The following is an 18850-nucleotide window of genomic DNA, read 5'->3' as shown; positions in this document are numbered from 1 at the left end:
GGGGGGGGGGGCCCACATGCTTGGCAATGGACCCAGAGGTGGACTGAAAGTACTTCCACTCCACTTCTGTGTCCACTGCCAAATGCCCCCCTCCCCCCACACCTCTCCCAGCTTGGTGATCGGCCATGGGGGGAGACCCTGGGTGCCCCCCCAGACCAGTTGCTGAGCCCGGGGGCAGGGGTTCCTCCACATGCTCCATGGGAGACCTGGAAGTGGACTGGAAGTACTTCTGGTCCACTTCTGGGTCCTCTGCCAAGTGCGCAGGAGAGTCTTCCATGCTCCCATGGGATGCTCCATCCACCCCACCATCTCGGCATTCATGTATGCTTTTTCTACGTAGCTCAGCGCCTGGTACCTTGAGATATGTAGAAAAAGGATACAAACCTGTGTCTGTGGCTGAATCATCGAATCTCTCTGAATCAATTCAGAGGCTTCCAATTCGATATGGTTAGATTAATAGGTCTCTCGATTCAATTCAGTTACAGATTCAGCTGGTGAATCTCTTCAGAATCGAATCAGCGACTGAGGCTTCTCACAGCCCTATCAAACATCTAATCCAGCATTCTGCTTCTGGCAGGACCCAATGTCTGGCATTTTAAAGGAAGGTGAAATAAACCCTAATTAATTGTATAAGACAAAAATATCATGCAGGACCATGCTACTTTGACCACAAAACAGTAGATTTGGTTAGGCAGGTCTTCATAAAGTGTAGCTTCTGACGTCAATAGAGCTATGCCATTTATCCCACTGATAGTTTAATCCAAAAATGCTTCTGTTAGCATGTGTAACTGCTAGTACAATGGGGTATAATATTCTCGAGCTCTTAAAAATAAACAAAATCTCTCTACTGTATGTGATTCTGTGACTACAGCAGTGGCCACATCTCTGGCTGACCATCCACTGTATGAAGAAGCATGCCCTTTGTTTAGTTATAAATGTGAATGTTGTGAATTTAATGAAGTGTCCTTTTGTACTTGCATTATGGGATAACATAAAAAGTAGGGGCTGACTGCTTTCAAGTATAACTCTTCATGTTTTATACTGTATTCTGAAGGATTTCACTCAATTCCACCCCCAGACCCCCACCCTATGCATGATCACTACCTACCTGCCTCTCAGAAGTTACAACATTCATTTAGATGTCTTTGTAGACTCTCAGGTATAGAACTTTCTCTCATTAAATTGGGCTAAAACTCTCTGATGGTATAAATAGGTTAAACCCCAGTGGTACCAATAAGAGTTATGTGTCACAAATCTAAGGGGCTGTGGAGTGTCTGGCATGCTTTCCTGAGTTTGTTTTACTAATGTGGCATGTATAGTCTCTATGTAAAGGATTGTCAAACTATATTTAACCTTATCTTCTTTATGTTTCCATACATTGTAGTATTTGCTATAAATGTAATTTTGATATATCCTTACAATGCTGATTTACTTAAGTAACCCTCACCTGTACACACTTAGAAGAGGTAATGGCTTGGAATTAACAATTTCCTTGAATCGTTTATCAACCCATGGGGACATGCTCTGAGGCTTTGGCCAGACAAGGGTGAATTTGCATTTTAAAAGAAGGGACCATAAAAAATAACACCTGGCTAGCCAAGCTACTGGGGGGAAGAGAGACAGTATATTGGATTAGCAAATCTCCATGCCTGAAAGGATGCATATATCCCCCTGGTCCTAATTAGATCAGGACAAATTTCTGCTCTAGGAAACATGTACCTTTGGCAGGGGAGGAGGTGGGACCAAGGAAATTATATGCATAGGGTGTTTGCTCTGTTAGAATTCATGAGGCGTAACTTATGTGAATAGCCAGAGAGAAAACTACTTTGCCGGCTTCAAGAACATGGCTTTGTCTTCGGTTTTCCTAGGCACAGGGTAGGCTGCAGTCCATCAGCCCAGAGGCTGAGTAAAGAAGCTGACAGGAGAACTTGTAGGAGGCCCTGACAAAAAGGTCAGTGGCAGGGTCTGCTTTTTTGACCTAGCTAGGGTCTACATCCTTGGATTTAAGGTGCAGGGTAAGAACAGGTTACGATACTTTTCTGTTGTTGGTTTATTCTTATATCTCAGCATATGGTTACTGATCTCTAATGTTTGCCTTTGTTTTCATAATCAATCCAGTCGTTATATTTTTATAAACTACTTGTCAGTGATGCTTGTGATTCCGGAGTATTCACTCTGCAGACTTGGTCATTCTATGAGCAAATGACCAGACAAGGGTATGATCCTGTTAGGTAGCAAAATCCCCTGGCTGGCAAGGCCCCAGTGAGATAGATAGGGCTAGGGTACCACAGGCAAAGGAGCTGGCCTCTGGTGCATCTCAGCTAATTCTCAGTAATCAAGCAGCAGGTAGCAGACTCCGTGTTGGAACAGAAGGGCACCCCAATCGTGTGGAGGTACCCTGGGAGTGTGTCTCAAAGATGTACCCAGCCTACTTCTGGGGTCTGGGCATGTCGCACTAGGTCCATTTAGACCAGTAGAGAATTTAGCCGATCATTTCTTTATTAATCACATCAACTTATTTTGTTAACAAAAGACATTACAGTTATTAGGACTGTAAGGTCATACATACACTACCTCTGCGCCAGACCCCGGAGTTCTGCCGTGGAGCATGCCTCATGTACTAGCTCAGGCTCTGTGCATGCCGCTTAAGAGCTGCACTGAACTTGCCCTATTAAGCACACCCCAAGCAAAGAGGGTTAGAATCTATTTTTCCAATGAATGAGAGTAAAGATCCAGTTTGGGACAGAACTGACATGGCTATTTTGAGTTTCTCTTTAGCAGTAGGGTCAAACATTTTCTGACATCAATTTATTCTTTGGAAAGCATGGTGTTTTTTACAAAAAATTAAAACTTTTCAAGAGGAAAAACTAATTTTGAAAAATTCTTCTAGCTTTTTTAAGCATCATGTTTAAATACATGAAGTGTTCCATTTGTAAATATTGATTTAATATTAAATGTTTCTTTTTAAATCATTATTTTGACTAAACATGCCATGCTAGCACTCATTTCAAACTGCCATTTCATATTGACCTTTTGTTTTGGAATGTTAAAACTTCGCATTTCAGTTAAAATAAGGTTACCCTATTTCCAGTATAAAAATGGGGGATACCTGTGGGGGGAAGGAGGAGGGGCGAGGGAAAAGAGGTGTGCCTGTGGGGTGTGCCTGTGTCCTGTCTCTGCCCTCAGTCCTAAGCCCCCAAATTGGCTGCTGCCTCTCACTCCTGATTCACTGTACCCCAGCCCTGACCCTGACTCCCTACCCCCCCAGCCCTGCTAGTGCCCCTTACTCCCAGCCTGTAGCCCCCTTCTCCCCCAGCCCTGCTGCCCACGCAGCACATGTGCGCATGCACATGCTGTCTCTCTGTCTCCCTTACCTGCGACCAGCTGCCAGGGTCCATGTGCAGAGCACGTGATCTCCTGACAGCCAGCCACCTTCCCCCTCTGCCCCCTGCCCCAAACAGCCAAGCCTCAAGTGCCAGGGAAAAGCAGAGGCAGAGCAAAAACCTGAGCATTTGCTTGCATTTTAAAAACCTGCCCAAACAAAGGACAGGGGGCCAAAAATGAGGACATGTCTGGGAAAACCTGCAAGTATGGTAACCCTAAAAAATGTCAGTTTTACTTTTCAGTGGGCACATCTGCACATGCCCCTACAGTGCCATTGTTACTGTGCCATTATTTAGTACTTTTGGAAGTACTAAGCAACAGCACAGTAACAGACCAGACTACACCATGCGGTGGTTCACGGTTATTTTAAACTGCTACATTGCCGTAGCAATGTGCTGTACTGAGGGAGCATGTTGCTATGGCAACATAGCTACAGCATCATGGTTTGTGCCCGCCAACACTACATTGCTGTAGCGCGTTGCTACAGTGACATAACTTCACGTGTAGATGCACCCAGTATCTCCAAACTAATCTGTTTCTGTAACTTTTCATTCTATATTTTTCTGTATTTTGACTCTTTACCTGACTCTAGGGGGGGAAAAAGTCAGAATATCACAGTTTCTGCACACAGATGTTCTGTTCTCCAAGAAGCTTTACTGCTCAGTAAGAAATATCAGGAAAAGCCTAGCAAGAGCCGAAGAGGCAAAAGAACCTGCTGGGTCCTTCAAAGCAGTTCAGCCCCCACCCACCATGGGCAGACAACTCTGCTTCCAGGGAGGATCCTAGCAGGGTCCAGGGCCCAGGGCAAATCAGCCTCTGCTGGGCCCAGACACAAAGAAGCCGCAGGGGGGTCGAGCGGCTGGACATAAAGTCAGCAGCAGTGTGGAGTCACCAGCACTAGGCAGGCCCTACAGTTGGCTCTGCGGGGCCCCCCAAATTGTGGGGCCTGCGGTGGTGGTCTCAGTTTGTGCCTCCCCCAGGGATGGTCCTGTCTGCTTCTGCCCCTGAACCGTTAACAGGGATGAAGAAATACTACAAAGTATCTGTGTAGAAGAATTAATATCACTCACTGGATGCATCTACACAAAGTGTTTACCAATTAGCTCCTCAATACACATTGCACATCTGCATGTGTGCCCCTCTTAGGTTAAAGTAAACTAATTGCAAGTCTGCAGCAAGATAGTAGCAGTAAATAAAGTATTATCCTATTGCAGAGTTTTTTACTCTGCAGCAGTGTGCATGTAGCAGCCCTAGCTGGCGGGGGCATGAGAGTGTGTCAGCAAGGGGCTGCCTGCCAGCTCGCCCTGCACTAAAGCATCCTTGTGCCCGAGCCAGCCTCTCTGCAGCATGTTGAGCCTTTCAAACAACATGCTTGGGAGCAATAAACTCCAGAGTAATAACTCTGTGCCCACTGAGGGCAAAAAGAGAGAAGAAAAAAGGAGGTATGAGGGAAGGGAAGAGAAGAGAAGGTAATAAACATGGAACTGAGGATATGTCTACACTGATCCCATTCTACACAGCCCAACTCCTAGAAATAAGGAAGTCAGGCTACCTTAGAGTGGCACTGAGTGCATGCCCTGGGCTTGATTCTGCAAGAGTCTAAGCATCCTCCATTCCCATAGAATTCAATATCTCAAAAACAAAAGTAAATAATATTTTTTCCTCAGAGGCAGGAATGTTGTGGTTTGTGATTCCTTTCACTTGTTTGCCATACATTGGAGTTGGTTCTGCAGTCCTCGCTCACAATGCGTGATATTCACCCCAGGCAGAAGGGGCAGCAAATTTTCTGCATGTAATGAGTCAGTTCCTTGAACATTCCTAAAATAGAGTTTAAGTAACAGAAATACTGCACAGCCTGTGAACTCTCTCTACAAAAAGACTGACTTCACCCAAGCAAGATCTGTAATCACTGGCTACAAAATTAGGCCCATTACATTTTCTGTTAGAAGCAGGAAAAAACATTTCTTTGTGACTATATCCAGAGCCCAAAAGAATTATTTTCTTAATCTTGTTGGAATATGTGGATCCTATGTGATAGATTTTTTTTTAGAAAAAAGGTTCTTTATTGTCATGAGTGGTAAAAAAAATAAATAAAAAAATGATGGCTTGATTTGTGTAGTGCTGTTGCAGTTTAGAGACCAAAGTTCAGTTCTGAGCATGAAATCCCATATGAGTAATCAATCATAGCTGTAGTCATTAATGTCAAATGTAGTGAGTTCCTGGCTATTCAAGTGCCAGGTGCAAGAGTGGATTTCAGAGATGTTATGCCCTGAAGGGGAAGAAAATGGAAAGAGGATTTCACTGACTCTTTAACACTGAATTTTGCATGAAAAGCATTTGTGCATTAAGCCAAGAATTGGAATGGACGGTCATTCTTACATTTGACTTGATCAATTAAGGCAATATATATATTTTTTTGGTTTGATGATGAATATGACAGCGAGCTCTAGCGTTGGTATTTAGGTGTGATGGACTGAGAGAATATTTTCATTTCAAAGCATTTAGGCATGGGAAGCATAAAAGGTACAGCCGAGGGATTGGCTGGATAGATCATTGAATGAGTAGTTGACAGGAGGACTTTAAAAGATGACATAAAGAATTCTACTTGCTGGGTCTGAAACATAAAATTGGTTATAACTGAAACATATAATTAACTTGTGTAAATCAAATTATTCTTTTCGTCTCTCCAAGTAACTCAGATTGCCAGAAGCCTTTATCCTTTAAAGCTAATCAGAATAGACATTGCAACACAGTTTAAAAAAAAAATCCCTCTGGTATGGTATTTAGTAACAATAGTTTTTGATCTGGCAGTCCTATAGTAAGCCATGAATAATGCTGTTTTGACTGGATTTCTAAGTAGGGCTTTGCCCTTGAGCTGACAGTATGAATTACTGAAAATCAGTTTACATTCCAAATTTAGAACCTACTAATGTTCTGATAAGCTTAAAATTAACACAGGACAGGCAGAAAAGACTTGCTAATTTTCAGTGGGCCTTTTTAGGGTCCTGATGTAACAGGCGTGTTTTTTTATTTATAGTGTTAGGAATGGCATACTGAAGGATCTTTTTTTCATGATCAGACAATTTCATTATTTCATTATCAAAATGAAATATTCATTTTATTATTTCATTATCAAAATGAATTGTATAAAATATTTAATAGTATTTGATACGAATCTGGCTTTTTTGAGGGACCTAATTAGAGAAGGTAAACTGAATATCCATAACAAATTCCACCTGACTAGCTACCTGGTTTCTGCTTCACTTGAATAAAATCAGTTTAACAAACAAAGTAACTCTGCCTTTCTCTGCAAAAATTAACCCAAAGCTCTTAAAATACAGAAGTACTATCTGTGTGGGTATAGTATCCAAAGGCAACATCATCTTGGATGGTATCATTTGTCACAGATTGATTCCCATTTGTGTTGCGCCGAGTGAACTGCTTGTAATTCTTGATCTGAATTAATTCCTGTAGATCAAATTATGATTATGTAAGCACTGGTACTTTTCTGATATTGGTAACATTTTGTATATTTTACCATGTCTAGGAAACTACACAGTAGAGCCGTGTAGGAAATTGTTGACTGTAGGTGCTATAGAGCTTATGGCCCTTACATGATGACATCTTCCTCTTCTGCTTTGTAGGGGAAAAGGGGGCTTCTGTTACCCCTTTTTACTCCCTCCCAGATGAAAATATCTCACCTGCCATGACTTTTATATTTAATAATGATTTTTAATATTTCTGGGATGATGTTCCACAAGAAGACAAACGGAAGAAATGTGCTCTCACAGGCACAGCACCGCAACATGTGACTATTTGGAAATATGGGGCTCCACCATTCCCCGCACCCCTTCCTTACACCACTTTAACCCTGAGAATCTCTTTAGGGTAAAACTTAGAGTTCAAGAAAAGTTAAACAAAATGAGAATATACAGTTCCTGACCGTTTTTTTTGCAGCTTCAACAAAACTTCTTAATTCTTTGTTCTCTTTTCTCTGTTTTGCTGCATTTCTTTCTCCCCCTATCCCCAAAGACTGTAAACTTCCCAGCCTTTGGTTCCACCCTTTCTCTCTCCCTCACTGGTTCAGGGTGGAGACTGTGCACAATGCCCTTCCATGTGCAGATCTCTCCCTCTAGCTCCCAGTAGGGTATCACCAGGCTTACCGTGCCTCTCCCCCACTAGTTCTTTCTCTCTGTTTTCCAGTTGGGCTTCTCCAGGTGTGTCTCACCTCTCCACTTCCAGCTGTCCTCTTCCAGCTTCCAGCTGCAGAAGTTTGGGTCCGTCTCACCCCTCTTTTTCTCTCTCACTCTTTCTGACCCTGGGCTGGGGCTCTCTGAGCATGCCCCACCCCTTTGGGTCCTGTTCTCTCTCTCTCTGGCTCTGAGCAGGGTACTCCCAGGCATACCCTGCCCCTCCACGTCTCTCTTTTCTCCCCCCGATTCAAACCGGGGGAACCTCGGGTATGCTTCGCCCCTCTGCCTCCATCTTGCCTCTCCAGGATTCAAACTGGGGTCTCAAACTGACAGTTCCTCTTCCCATGCTGCGTGATCCCATCTCGAGCTGGCATGCACCCCTGACATGAGGCTGCTGGCTGTTCCTTTCTTCCTCCGAGTTAAGTATGGAGAGAGAGGGCTTGGGTCAGGGGTTTGTTCCCTGGGAATTCCCGAGATCCGATACCTCTCCCTCTCTCAGAAAGATTTATTTTTCCTGTTTAAAACTTCCACAGAGACAAACAAACAAAATGCCCCGACATTTCATGGAAAAGCTAGATTTCTAAGCAATCCTGTCCTTGAAAACTTCTAGACTTCTGAGCAATCCCCTCCTTGAAAGAGGAGGCTGAGGGGGGACCTGGTGGCTGCCTACAAACTCATCAGGGGAAATCAACAGCAAGTAGGTAGAGCCCTTTTCTCCCCAGCACCACCTGGGGTGATGAGGAACAATGGTAATAAGCTGATGGCGAATAGGTTTAGATTAGAGAACAGAAGGCAATATTTTACTGTTCGGGTGGCCAAAATCTGGAACCAACATCCCAGGGAAGTGGTCCTTGCTCCTACCTTGGGCAAATTCAAGAGGAGGTTGGACGATCATCTGTCTGGGATCTTGTGAACCCAGCATTCATTCCTGCCTGTGGCAGGGGGTCAGGCTAGATGATCTGTTCAGGTCCCTTCTGACCCTAGCTACTTTGAAACTATGAAACTTCAAAACCGAAAAAAGGGAACTAAGCATCATAAACAAAAAAACAAAAGTGCAGGGGGGAAAACCAGCTGAATAATGGAAACTTTCAACCAAAAACCGCTACAAGCCTTTCCCGCCCCCTTTTTGGTTTTTTAGACTTCTGATGGACAAATAAATAATAATAACATTTTTTAAATGAGGAAGGCAGATGCTTTATGAGAAAACCCATTATGCTTTACTGAAAACCCATTTTTTCCATTTGGAAAAAAAAAAGTTTTGGTGATGAATATTTAACCAGCTACATTCTGCCAGGTGTGTGCCATTGGGAAATCAAGCTCCGTAGAGTTTAACTCCATGTACCATACCATGTTGCATGCTACGATCAAAGCCACACACACCTTGAAGTTGTCTCTCAAGATCTCTATATTCACCTTCAATGGCTGGCATCAGATGTCTCTGAAAATAGCTGGTTGGGCTATGCACTACTGAATCAGCTTGTGCCAAAGGCTTTTTCATTACTAGAAATTTTGCAACCCATCTGGTACCATTTCCCTTCGGCTGCTCCAATGACAGGGAGCAGAGGCTGTGCTGAGGAAGAACAGCAGTCTTCCACATGGGCAGTAACAGCTGCCTAGAGCAGATAGGCCAGCCATTAGCAAATTGTGGATGAGATTGGATCAAACTAAGGGAATTGGTGCGCCCCTAGAAAAAAACAGATGGAACTGGACCTTTTCAGGCTGGATCTAATCCCTTTGTAGGTCTGCTGCAGACCGTGGGCTGTAGGCAACTGATCTCTGCATTAAAATGTTTGCAGCATTTGACTCTTACGACGTATTGTTCCTGGCTTCCTGGAAATTTAGGCAAGTACTATGTGTTATTTATATTACATGTTTGAATGGTTTTCTTTGCAACCATAATGACCAAATTTTTCTAAGATGAAATCGGATGATTTGGAGGTCAGTTCTGAGGTCTGTCAATGACCCACCAGGCCAAATGAGAGCTCTCTATGCTTTGGAAAATGAATGCTCTCTTTTAGTGTAACTGAAACTGAAAACTAATCCTGATGGCATAAAGGCTACACTTTTATCAGTGAACCTAAAGGGAGCATGCCTTTGGTCAGGCTAAGGTAAATTAGTGTCAGCTGGATGTTGTTCTTTACATATTCTACAAGCTATAATACTGTAACATATTATGTATACACACCAAAGGTGTATTCATTATTTTACACACAAATATTTGGTTTACTTATTAAGCTTAATTAATCTAGTCCATTGTTTTCATGTTAATAGGACCAAATCCATGCTTATTGGCTCTGTGTAATTAAAGAAGGGTGGTTTTGTTGGAAGTGTTCAAGAAAAGTGTCTAAACCAAAAAAACAAACGAAAGAAAGCTAGTTTTACTGTCTAATCTAAAATAGATACTTCGATTCACATCCGTATCTGTTCAAATGAAATGTTAAAAGGTGGGAGGAGCTTCTGGGATGAGAACTTATACTTTAAATGTCTGTTCAGTCCATATTAAAACAGATCAGTCACAGATTTTGGCATTAAAGGGTTACAATGGAAGTGAAAACAGACAGTACAGATATAAACTTTATTTTACTTAGGAGGAACTAAGTCATCAGGAGACTTCTAGTAATTTTGGGACATTCAAAGGAGTTTGAAAAGGCTAACAGTATTAACAAACATTTCCAACTGTGCTTTTAAAACCATAGGTGATAAATTATGGATACAAGAGTTTATTTTAAAAGTGCCCTGAAAAGCAATCTTTGCATTATTGATGATGATTGGTATCTCTAGTTAAGTCTTGGAAGATTTCAGCTCTTGAAGTTTCCGCTAGTTCTCTGCCCAGCTGCATGGGGTCCAGTTAAAAACTAAAATATTCAACAAACGTCTTCCTTTTTCCATGAACAGCAGCTACTGAAGTGATATCATGGTTGATTTGGTATGCTGTGAATATTTGCAGAAATAAAATTGGTCTTCCCAGTGAAAATGTTGGAGGATTCTCCCCTCTATTCATATGCACCCTTAAAAAGCTATTCCATCATTAAACTGTCTTGTCGTGCGTGGTATGTTGTCCTCAGTATACCAGAATATATTTTGTGTTAGATTAATTTCACAGCAGAAGTAAGACTTTTTTCTTGTTTAAGGCTTAATAATTTCCTGACTTGACTTATCACTTTCTCTCACATCACATAATTCTACCCATTTATTTCAGACACAGCCATGCTGCAAATAACATCTTTCTGCCATAATATTCTCTGTTTCTTAAAGACCAGATTATAGCTTTTCTGCAAGACTTCTATATATGGGGCAGCACATAGCTTGGACCAACCTAGAAGCAGTATATGAGAGGAACTGTGTTTTTATTTTCCCTTTTGCCTCAGGGTGGGGGAAGGGGGAAGATATTAATTTGCATTTGGCATATGACTGTGGCTAGCCAGCACATCATGGGATGGAGCCAGGGGTCCAGCTATTCCCTAAATTTCTGCTGGGAGGAGATAGCCTCAGCCTGTGCACACACAGCTCCAAGTGTCAATTTATTCTTGAATGTTTCAGGATTCTGTACATGGCAGAAGGGTGGTAACAGATTTGTCATCTACACTTACATGGAGCTCAACTCCTTCACTTACCACCTTCACTTATTTTCCTCTCCAAACCATTGTACTGCATCCTAAACTCGGCCTCCTGCAGGTGACTTTAAAAAATCTGTATCGAGGGCATGGTTTTTGGGCTGGCCCTCAGCACAGGGTGAACACCACTCATTTACAATAGCTCTAATAGAGTTTAGTCATCACACATTGGATCCTGGGTGTTGTGCAGAGCTGAAGACTGACTGGATTCAGGGGAGTGTAGGAAGGAATTCTGAATCAGGGAGGTAGATCTCTTGTAGAGGTCCTCATGTGTTACCCACTGGCTATGTGAGTGGCCTTGCTGACTTGTGCAGAAGGACCTGTGCCCACCCTTTCTAGCTTGTTCCTCACCTTGAGGGTGTCGAGGGAGAGAAGGCCGTGTTGCTGTTTCTGATTGACGTCAAGCCTAGAAAAGATTTCCCTTTTGTATGCACCCCTGGACAAGCCACTTAGAATCTGACCCCTAATCTTTCCTCATAAATCAGTCTTATCAGTGCCATTAATCAAAGTGATGTAAGTTCAACAGAGTGTATAACCCTTTTGCATTTTATTGTTAATAACGACCAAGAGCCTGATTTATTCCAAGTAATTTAATGGCTTAAAAAGACTGATGATATCCAGATTGTACTTTGTCACTCAGTTTATCTGCTTAGATTCTGCTCAGCATGTTTTTAAGTCATATCTACTTTCCATATGGAGTCCTGTTTGGTTTTTTTTTAACCTGCATGCACAATGCAGAGTTAATGTGACTATGAGCATGTGGTCTGGATTCAGTTTTGCTTTGTGACAACAAAACTTTCACCTAAGTTTCCATGCAGAATCTTTCTTACTAATGATTATAACAGCCAGGAAGAGCACAGATTCATTTTTCTAATCCTAGATTGAGACGGAAGCCCTGAGGATTAGAAAATCATCTTCTGACTGAGTGAATCTGATACTGGAAGCATTCAGACAGAGTCAGGCTGGATCACTATTATACCTTGTCTAAGTTAAACTACATAGTGATGAGTTCTGACTGAATTTTATTCAAAGATTCTTCCTGAAAATTAATCTTCATTCTTAAATTCATTTGTTCAAGTTGAAACTGATTCCAGTGAATATACCTAAAAAAAAATATATTGATTAGCTATGGGAATTGTGCATCAGGTTTACAATGTTTATAATATGGAAATAATCCCAAATATTTGTTAGCTGTGAATCTGACCCTAGGGTCCTTAATGCCAAATCTAGTTAAAAAAAGATGTGCTATTTATTCAGCATGGCAGATGTGTGCACTTGTGTATCAAATGCGTGATTAAAATGGATTAAATTAGGATTGTATCAATAAGAACCCATTTGGTCAGGAGTTGCACGTATATTCTGTTCCTTTCTCCAATTGAAATTAGTATATACTCTGTATGAATGTTGTAAAGATGGGGATTCTACTAAGAAAAGATAAAGACAGATATAATGTGAAGAACAGAAAATATGTCTTTTCCATAAAAATTATAAATGGCTTTTATTTTAAATTGCCAAATAAGAAGCCTGGAAAAATGTTGTATGAAATCCTTCTGTTTTTCCGTCTGTGTAATTACTATTCTGTAGTTGACCCAACATAACTTGATTATATTATGTTTACAGGGCTGTTGCTGGAGTTGATGGAGATCCTGATTTGGTTCATATGGAAATTCAGGACCCCAGTGGAGGTATGCAAATGACAGTGTTAGCAATGGTATCCTAATATATTGTTGCTTCTTTTTATTTTAAAGAATACTTTTTATAGACACTTAAAACTGGTGGGAAGATGCATTTTCCACATCTCAGATTCTTGCTGTGTTTATCTGTATTCTGCAAAGCTGTCCTGTTATATAGAAATGTAGTATAATTTAAAATTTACTTGTTTTCCACTCTGAGGCAAATTGAAGTCAAGATGATATGCTCCAGTGAAAAAGTCCATTAATAGTGCAATTTGTTCTGGCACTTAAACATTGAACATTTTTTCCTGATTTGCAAATAGAGCTGGCGGTGCAATGTAGTGCTGGGTGAGTGTCTGTTAGAATGAATCCCTGCATATGTCATTTCTACTGAACTAACCATCTTTCCCCAGAAATTGCTTGTGTTGCAAATTCAGCATAATTTGTCTGGGGTTTTTAAATATAGATTAGCAGCCAGAACATGTTATACCAAGTGGATACCACAATCACAAAGTTTAGGTGACTCTTCTTAGGAATTACATCCAGGAAAGGTTATTTAATTCCTTAAATTATCATCCTACATACAATTATAATTGTTAAAGAGGTAGAGCCTGAATTTCCAAAATGCACCTGTCTGTCTATTTTGCCAGATGCCTAAGCATATGTGGCCTCCTGGACTAAAAAGTATGCTTCTTACCTCAGGAAAGTGAACTTATTCCATCTGGGAAGGTGCATAATTTCTCAGTTCTCTCAAAAGGCAGCCTTATGTGCATCTAGAGCAAGGGTGGGCAAAAATATGGCCTGTAGGACACATCCATCCCACCAATTGATTGGATCTGGTCCATGGGCCGGTGCCAAACAGTTGATTGGAACTGGCCCGCAGCTGCTCCCACAGCGTTCCACATGGGCCTGAGCCCTGCCTGCTCCAGCTCAGGCAGCCCACACCGTGCTCCCACCTGCAGTCCCTGGCCCCAGCCAGTGTGTACAGCCTCCCAGCAGGGCTGCTCCCAGTGTGGCTGCAGCTGCCCGGGTACTGCTCAGCTCTGCCTGCCTCCAGCAGCTCCTTCTTCCCCTGTCTCTGCAGTTAGGGTTACCATATTTCCAGGTCCAAAAAAGAGGACACCTGTGGGGTGGCAAGGGGAATATGATAATGGGGGGCAGTGGCATGCCAGTGCCCTGCTCCTGCCCATTCCCACCCATTCTGCTGCCCCTCACTGACCCCAGCCCTGCCAGTGCTCCTCTCTCCCAAACTGCAGTACCCTGCCCCCAACCCCTTGTTGGTCCCCCTCTCTCCTGATCTGCAGCCCCCTGGTGCTGCCAGTGTCCTGCACACCCAACCCACAGTCACTCATCCCATCCCCTGGGCCCCTCACTCCTGATCCACAGCCCCCTTTGCCCCTCCCAGGGCTGCCAGTGCCCCTCACTCCCAACCTGCAGCCCCTTGCCCTGCCGCCCAGCCCTGCTGATGCCCCTTACTCCCGACCTGCAGATCTCTGCCCCCCCAGGCTTGCTGCACAAGCAGCTCCCCATTGTGCATGCACCCTCTCTCTCTACCTGGTTGCCAGAGTCCACATAGGGAGCACATGACCCGCAGCAAACCATCATCTTGCCCGCTGTTCCCAGCCCCAAGCAGCCAGCCTAGGAGAGCAGAAAACCCAGACATTATTTCAGAAACCCACCCAGACACAGCACATGTGTCCAAAAAAGAGGACATGTCTGGAAAACCCAGATGTATGGTAACCCTACCCTTGTTACGCCGCTCAGGGCAGGGGAAGCTGCAGCCAGGGGGCTCCTGTTTCAGTACATGGGGCTCCAGCTCTCTCTCCTGGCCACCTTCCACCCCCACTCCATCTGCCTGGCACAATGAGCAGCCACCTGCAGGTGGCTGAGTAGGTGAAAGGCAACCAAGAATGATGACTAGTGAATCCATATAGCAGAAAATTCATTTGTTCCCCCCAAACCTACTGTATCTTACAACTCTTTGGTGTGGTGACATTACTACTTCTTAAGATACTGGCATAAACCTGAAAAGGACCCTGGCAAAGCCTCTTTTTTCCTTCAGGAGAAAAATTCCAGTTACTTCTAGGGCTCTCCACAGTTTTTTTAAAAAAAGGCATCATTTGCCCTTTTATTTTGCTTGGTTTAAATTAGACATGAGCTATGCTGGGCAGTTCAGTTAATACTTCTGTATGATTTCAGGAAGAAGGTAGAGCAGGGTGGCACCTTAGAGATTAACAAATTCGGAGGCGCATGAGCTTTCATGCTCATGATGCCGTAGCCTCTGATAAAGTAGGTAGCTCATGAAAGTTCATGCCTCTCTAACCCAATTAATTTCTAGGGTATTACCTTGCCCTACCTTCTGCTTGACTTCAGACTAACTTGGCTAACCTTCTCTCTATACATGCATGCAGACATGATAATGATAGTAGCCATTTTCAAAATTCATATCCACATGTAGATTTTGAATTTGAAAACCCCAAAGCTAGGGGCAGACATTCAAAAAGCCCAAGACTGAATTGATCCAATCTTTGCAGATTAATCTAACCTGCCTAGATTGAACCAATTTGCAAGTGAACAGACACTCCCTCTGGACTGAGGAAATGTGGGCACATGCCAGCAGTGGCTCAGGCCAGGAGCCGGAAGGCACTAGAGCAGCCCTCAGCTGCAGGGAAGCTGCGGTAGCCTGAAGTGAACTGGCCAAGCAGGGGGTTTAATTCCTGCCTCCATGTCCCACAGATCCAAGCAGGGATCCACCTGGTGCATCCCCTCACTGCCACAGCAGCCCCTGGGCGACTGACTCTAGCCGCCACCAATTGCTCTCTGCACAGGGTGAGCAGCAGAATAAGCCCCCTCCCTGCCTGCTCACATAAGGGAGCCATGCCAGCTGTGCCCCCACCCTTGTGCAGGGCAAGCAGTGGTGGTGCTAGGTGGGGCTTGGGGAGCTATGAAGCCTGAGTCTGAATTGATTCAGTCTTTGCAGGTTAGTCTAACCTGCAGAGAGTGTACCAGTTTGTAAGTGGATAGGTGTTTGGCACATGCCTGCAGTGGCTAAAGCCAGAAGCCTGGGGGTGCTAGAGTAGCCCTCCCTTCCACAGGGAAGCTAAGCTGGGGGGTGGGGGCATGGCCAGGCCCTAGTGGGCCCACCCCAGTGGCTCCCTGACAGCCAGGATTCCCGGGACACATGGCTGCTCAGCCTCGGAGGGGAACTCTTCCCCCTCCTTCCTCTCCCCCACCACCACGGGGCCAGGAGGGGGGCCCTGTTCAGTGCTGTCGGGTTCTTCTCCCTCCTCCTGCCCCCACCCTGCAGTGGAGTGGAAGTGGGGGGGCTCTGTGAGGCTGCCTGGACCCAGAAGTGGACTCTTCCCCCTGCTTCTCCCCCATTGCTACAAGGAGGGGAGGGAAGTCTCTATGGGATGCTGTCCAGCCCCAGCGGGGCACTCTTCTACCCACTCTTCTGCACCCCCCCCACCAGAGCAGGGGGAGGCTCTGTTCCATGCTGGGAGGAACTCTTCCCCCTCTTCTTCCTTCCCTCAGAGGGGCAGCAGGAGTACGGAGCTCAGCTGGGCAGGGTGTGGCTGTGGGGGGTGTGATGGAGGGTGGGGGGTGTAGGGACCCTCACACTCCCCCCAGCGCATGCAGCCCCTGCCCCACTGCCTGGCAGCAGCAGCAGGCAGGGAGATCAGGGTGCTCGTGCCCAGTGCAGGTGCGTCTCCAGCCAGTGCTGTGGGCAGGGAGAGAGTGGAGCCTGCTTTATCTCCACAACTCTGCTTCCTGAGCCTGCAGCTCCAGCACTTGCAGTGGGGGAAGCACTGCATTGGAGCCAGCTGCATCCCCTGCTCCCTGCCATGCAGGTCCCAGCACTGTGCTGGGATTGGAGAGAGTCCTGCCCCCTGCTTCCCAGTGGAGTCCAGTGCGGGGCTTCTCCTCTGTGAGTGTGGAGCTGCAAGTGCATGGTGTTGAGCCTCGGGGATAGAAGCGGCTGGGCAGGTTGTATCCTACAGCATTTAATAAGGAATTATAAGAATCATACAGCATATGGAATTAGAAGAATTCTACAGCATTTAATATGGAATTATACAATCTCATCAGAATTTTGAAAACGACCTTCATAATTCTAGAGCAGGGATATTTCACCCATTAGGCAGGCCTTATTCTTCTAATTTACTCAGTCTTACACTAGAGGAACTCCTTTACTATCATTAACAGTATTTTAAATTTGCACTGCTGATAATAAATTTGGCCCCGTATGCAGGTCAAGCAAGGAGAGAAGCTCTTTTCCTGGCCTTCACTTATGTATGCCTCTACAGTAACCAGTGAACAATTAGTTGTTAAGTTCTTTGGGCCTCAGTTTCCCTGCCTCTGAGATGAGAAGAATACCTGCCTACTTCTCAGGAATGGAGTGAGGATTAAGAGATTAAAATTTTATAGGAGGGTTAAGTTTAATTATTCTCAACGGAATATAAGGGTGATACTTTTTCCATAAGAACAGGATTTCAAAATGTTTGCTTCTTTTATTTTGAAAAGCCTATAAATATGTCTCTCTCTCCATCTTCAGGTTATTGTTACATCACCTGTCAAATTCAGAATTGTTCTGATAAAACAATGACAGTCTTGTTTACTGGCAGCATTGACCAGGATTCCCTGACTGTGCAGGATGACTACATATTCCTTCAGGTAATGTCCCCTACTGAAGAGGCAATTCCAACTTCAACTCAGAAATTGTGATGTTTTAAATCCTACAACAAAAGAGTGGAGTGAGGTCCCAAAGAATTACATTGTAAACATAGCTTATGAATCTTGATATAATTCCTGGCATTCTGCAGCAATCCTATCCAAAACAGTGTGTTTGAGCTACAACAAACCATGTTCTTGTATCTCCTTAGAATCTGATATAATTACATGCCGTTTCATTTCTCAGGTATTAATTTGGACAGTACGGGCACCTATACATGTGCATTCTACATGTGCATTGGATCAGACTTAATTAATCAAGTCTGCTGGAGTGTACTAATTAGCATGCTCCAGCAGCCTTAGAGTCACATGTATTCAGCGTCCCCATGCTTCCAAATGGTGGTGGGGGGGGGTGTTTGTCACAGGCCAGCTGGGTATTGTGAGTATATCAATTTAGTTGCAGGTTGACCAAGTACTGCAACTTATATTAGCCACTGGGTTTTTTGGTTTGGGATCGAGGAGGTGATGTTGGGAGGAAAGCAATGACAAGTTTAACTTAGAATAAATTTTACTTATAACAACAAAAAATATAGTTTACACATATAACAGTTAATAAAAAGGTTAAGCTAATAAACAGACAACACAACAATACAAGTTAAAATTGGCAGTGATAATAAAAAAACAAACAGAGAAATCAACCAAGAGTTCCCACTTGGTTAGTAACTTATTGATAGTCCCTCAGTGTCAGGTACACGTCAAGTTGATTCAGTGAAGTTGGGCATCCCTGATCCATGCTGTCGGAGGGCGATACCGGGGGAAGGTCCCTCATTCAGGATCTGGTCCTCGTTCACACAGGGAGTAAGAGATCTGGGGGCATGGGACAGCAGTGACCCTTCTGTTCCATCCTTTAAGAGGGTCACTTAACGTGCGTGTTCTTTTATATCTTGTCTATGTTAATCTGTTGGCTATACAGAATTTATAATCTTATTTTATAGCTGTTATCCTATGGGGTTAAAAGGTGTTAGAAATCATTATAATAAGTTACTGCCTAAGCTTGGGTTTACCCAATAAGCAAATCACACCACATCACTTTGGGGTCTGAGATTAACATGCCCCCTCCCAAGTTCAACCCACTATGTTAATTATACCTTGTGGTTAGGTCCGTTAATTTTACTGACTCTAAGCACAAATTATTAAATCAGCTAGGTTTGCAGTTTTATTTTTTAGTTCTGCTTTTTAAAACTCATGCTGTCTCAAGATTAGTGCAAACAGCTATATATCATTTTTACGGGTTATACTCCAGACAGACAGGAAA

At 43.8% G+C, this 18850-nt stretch overlaps 1 protein-coding gene across 6 annotated transcripts in view; it reads left to right on the top strand.

Annotated features, from left to right (window-relative positions):
- The window catches only part of SORCS2 (sortilin related VPS10 domain containing receptor 2), an 882674-nt gene that overhangs the window by 626390 nt on the left and 237434 nt on the right, over nt 1–18850 (top strand). For all 6 annotated transcript variants that reach the window (XM_019526396.1, XM_019526393.1, XM_019526392.1 and 3 more), the window contains exons 5-6: nt 12812–12876; nt 17420–17538. In XM_019526396.1, coding sequence (XP_019381941.1) covers nt 12812–12876; nt 17420–17538 — 184 coding nt within the window. The remainder of the gene's footprint in view (nt 1–12811; nt 12877–17419; nt 17539–18850) is intronic.

Source organism: Gavialis gangeticus, unplaced genomic scaffold (assembly GCF_001723915.1).
Source record: "Gavialis gangeticus isolate Ggan-Ray unplaced genomic scaffold, GavGan_comp1, whole genome shotgun sequence".
In the NCBI taxonomy this organism is placed as follows: Eukaryota; Metazoa; Chordata; order Crocodylia; family Gavialidae; genus Gavialis; species Gavialis gangeticus.
This window is presented reverse-complemented; position numbering and strand designations above follow the sequence as displayed.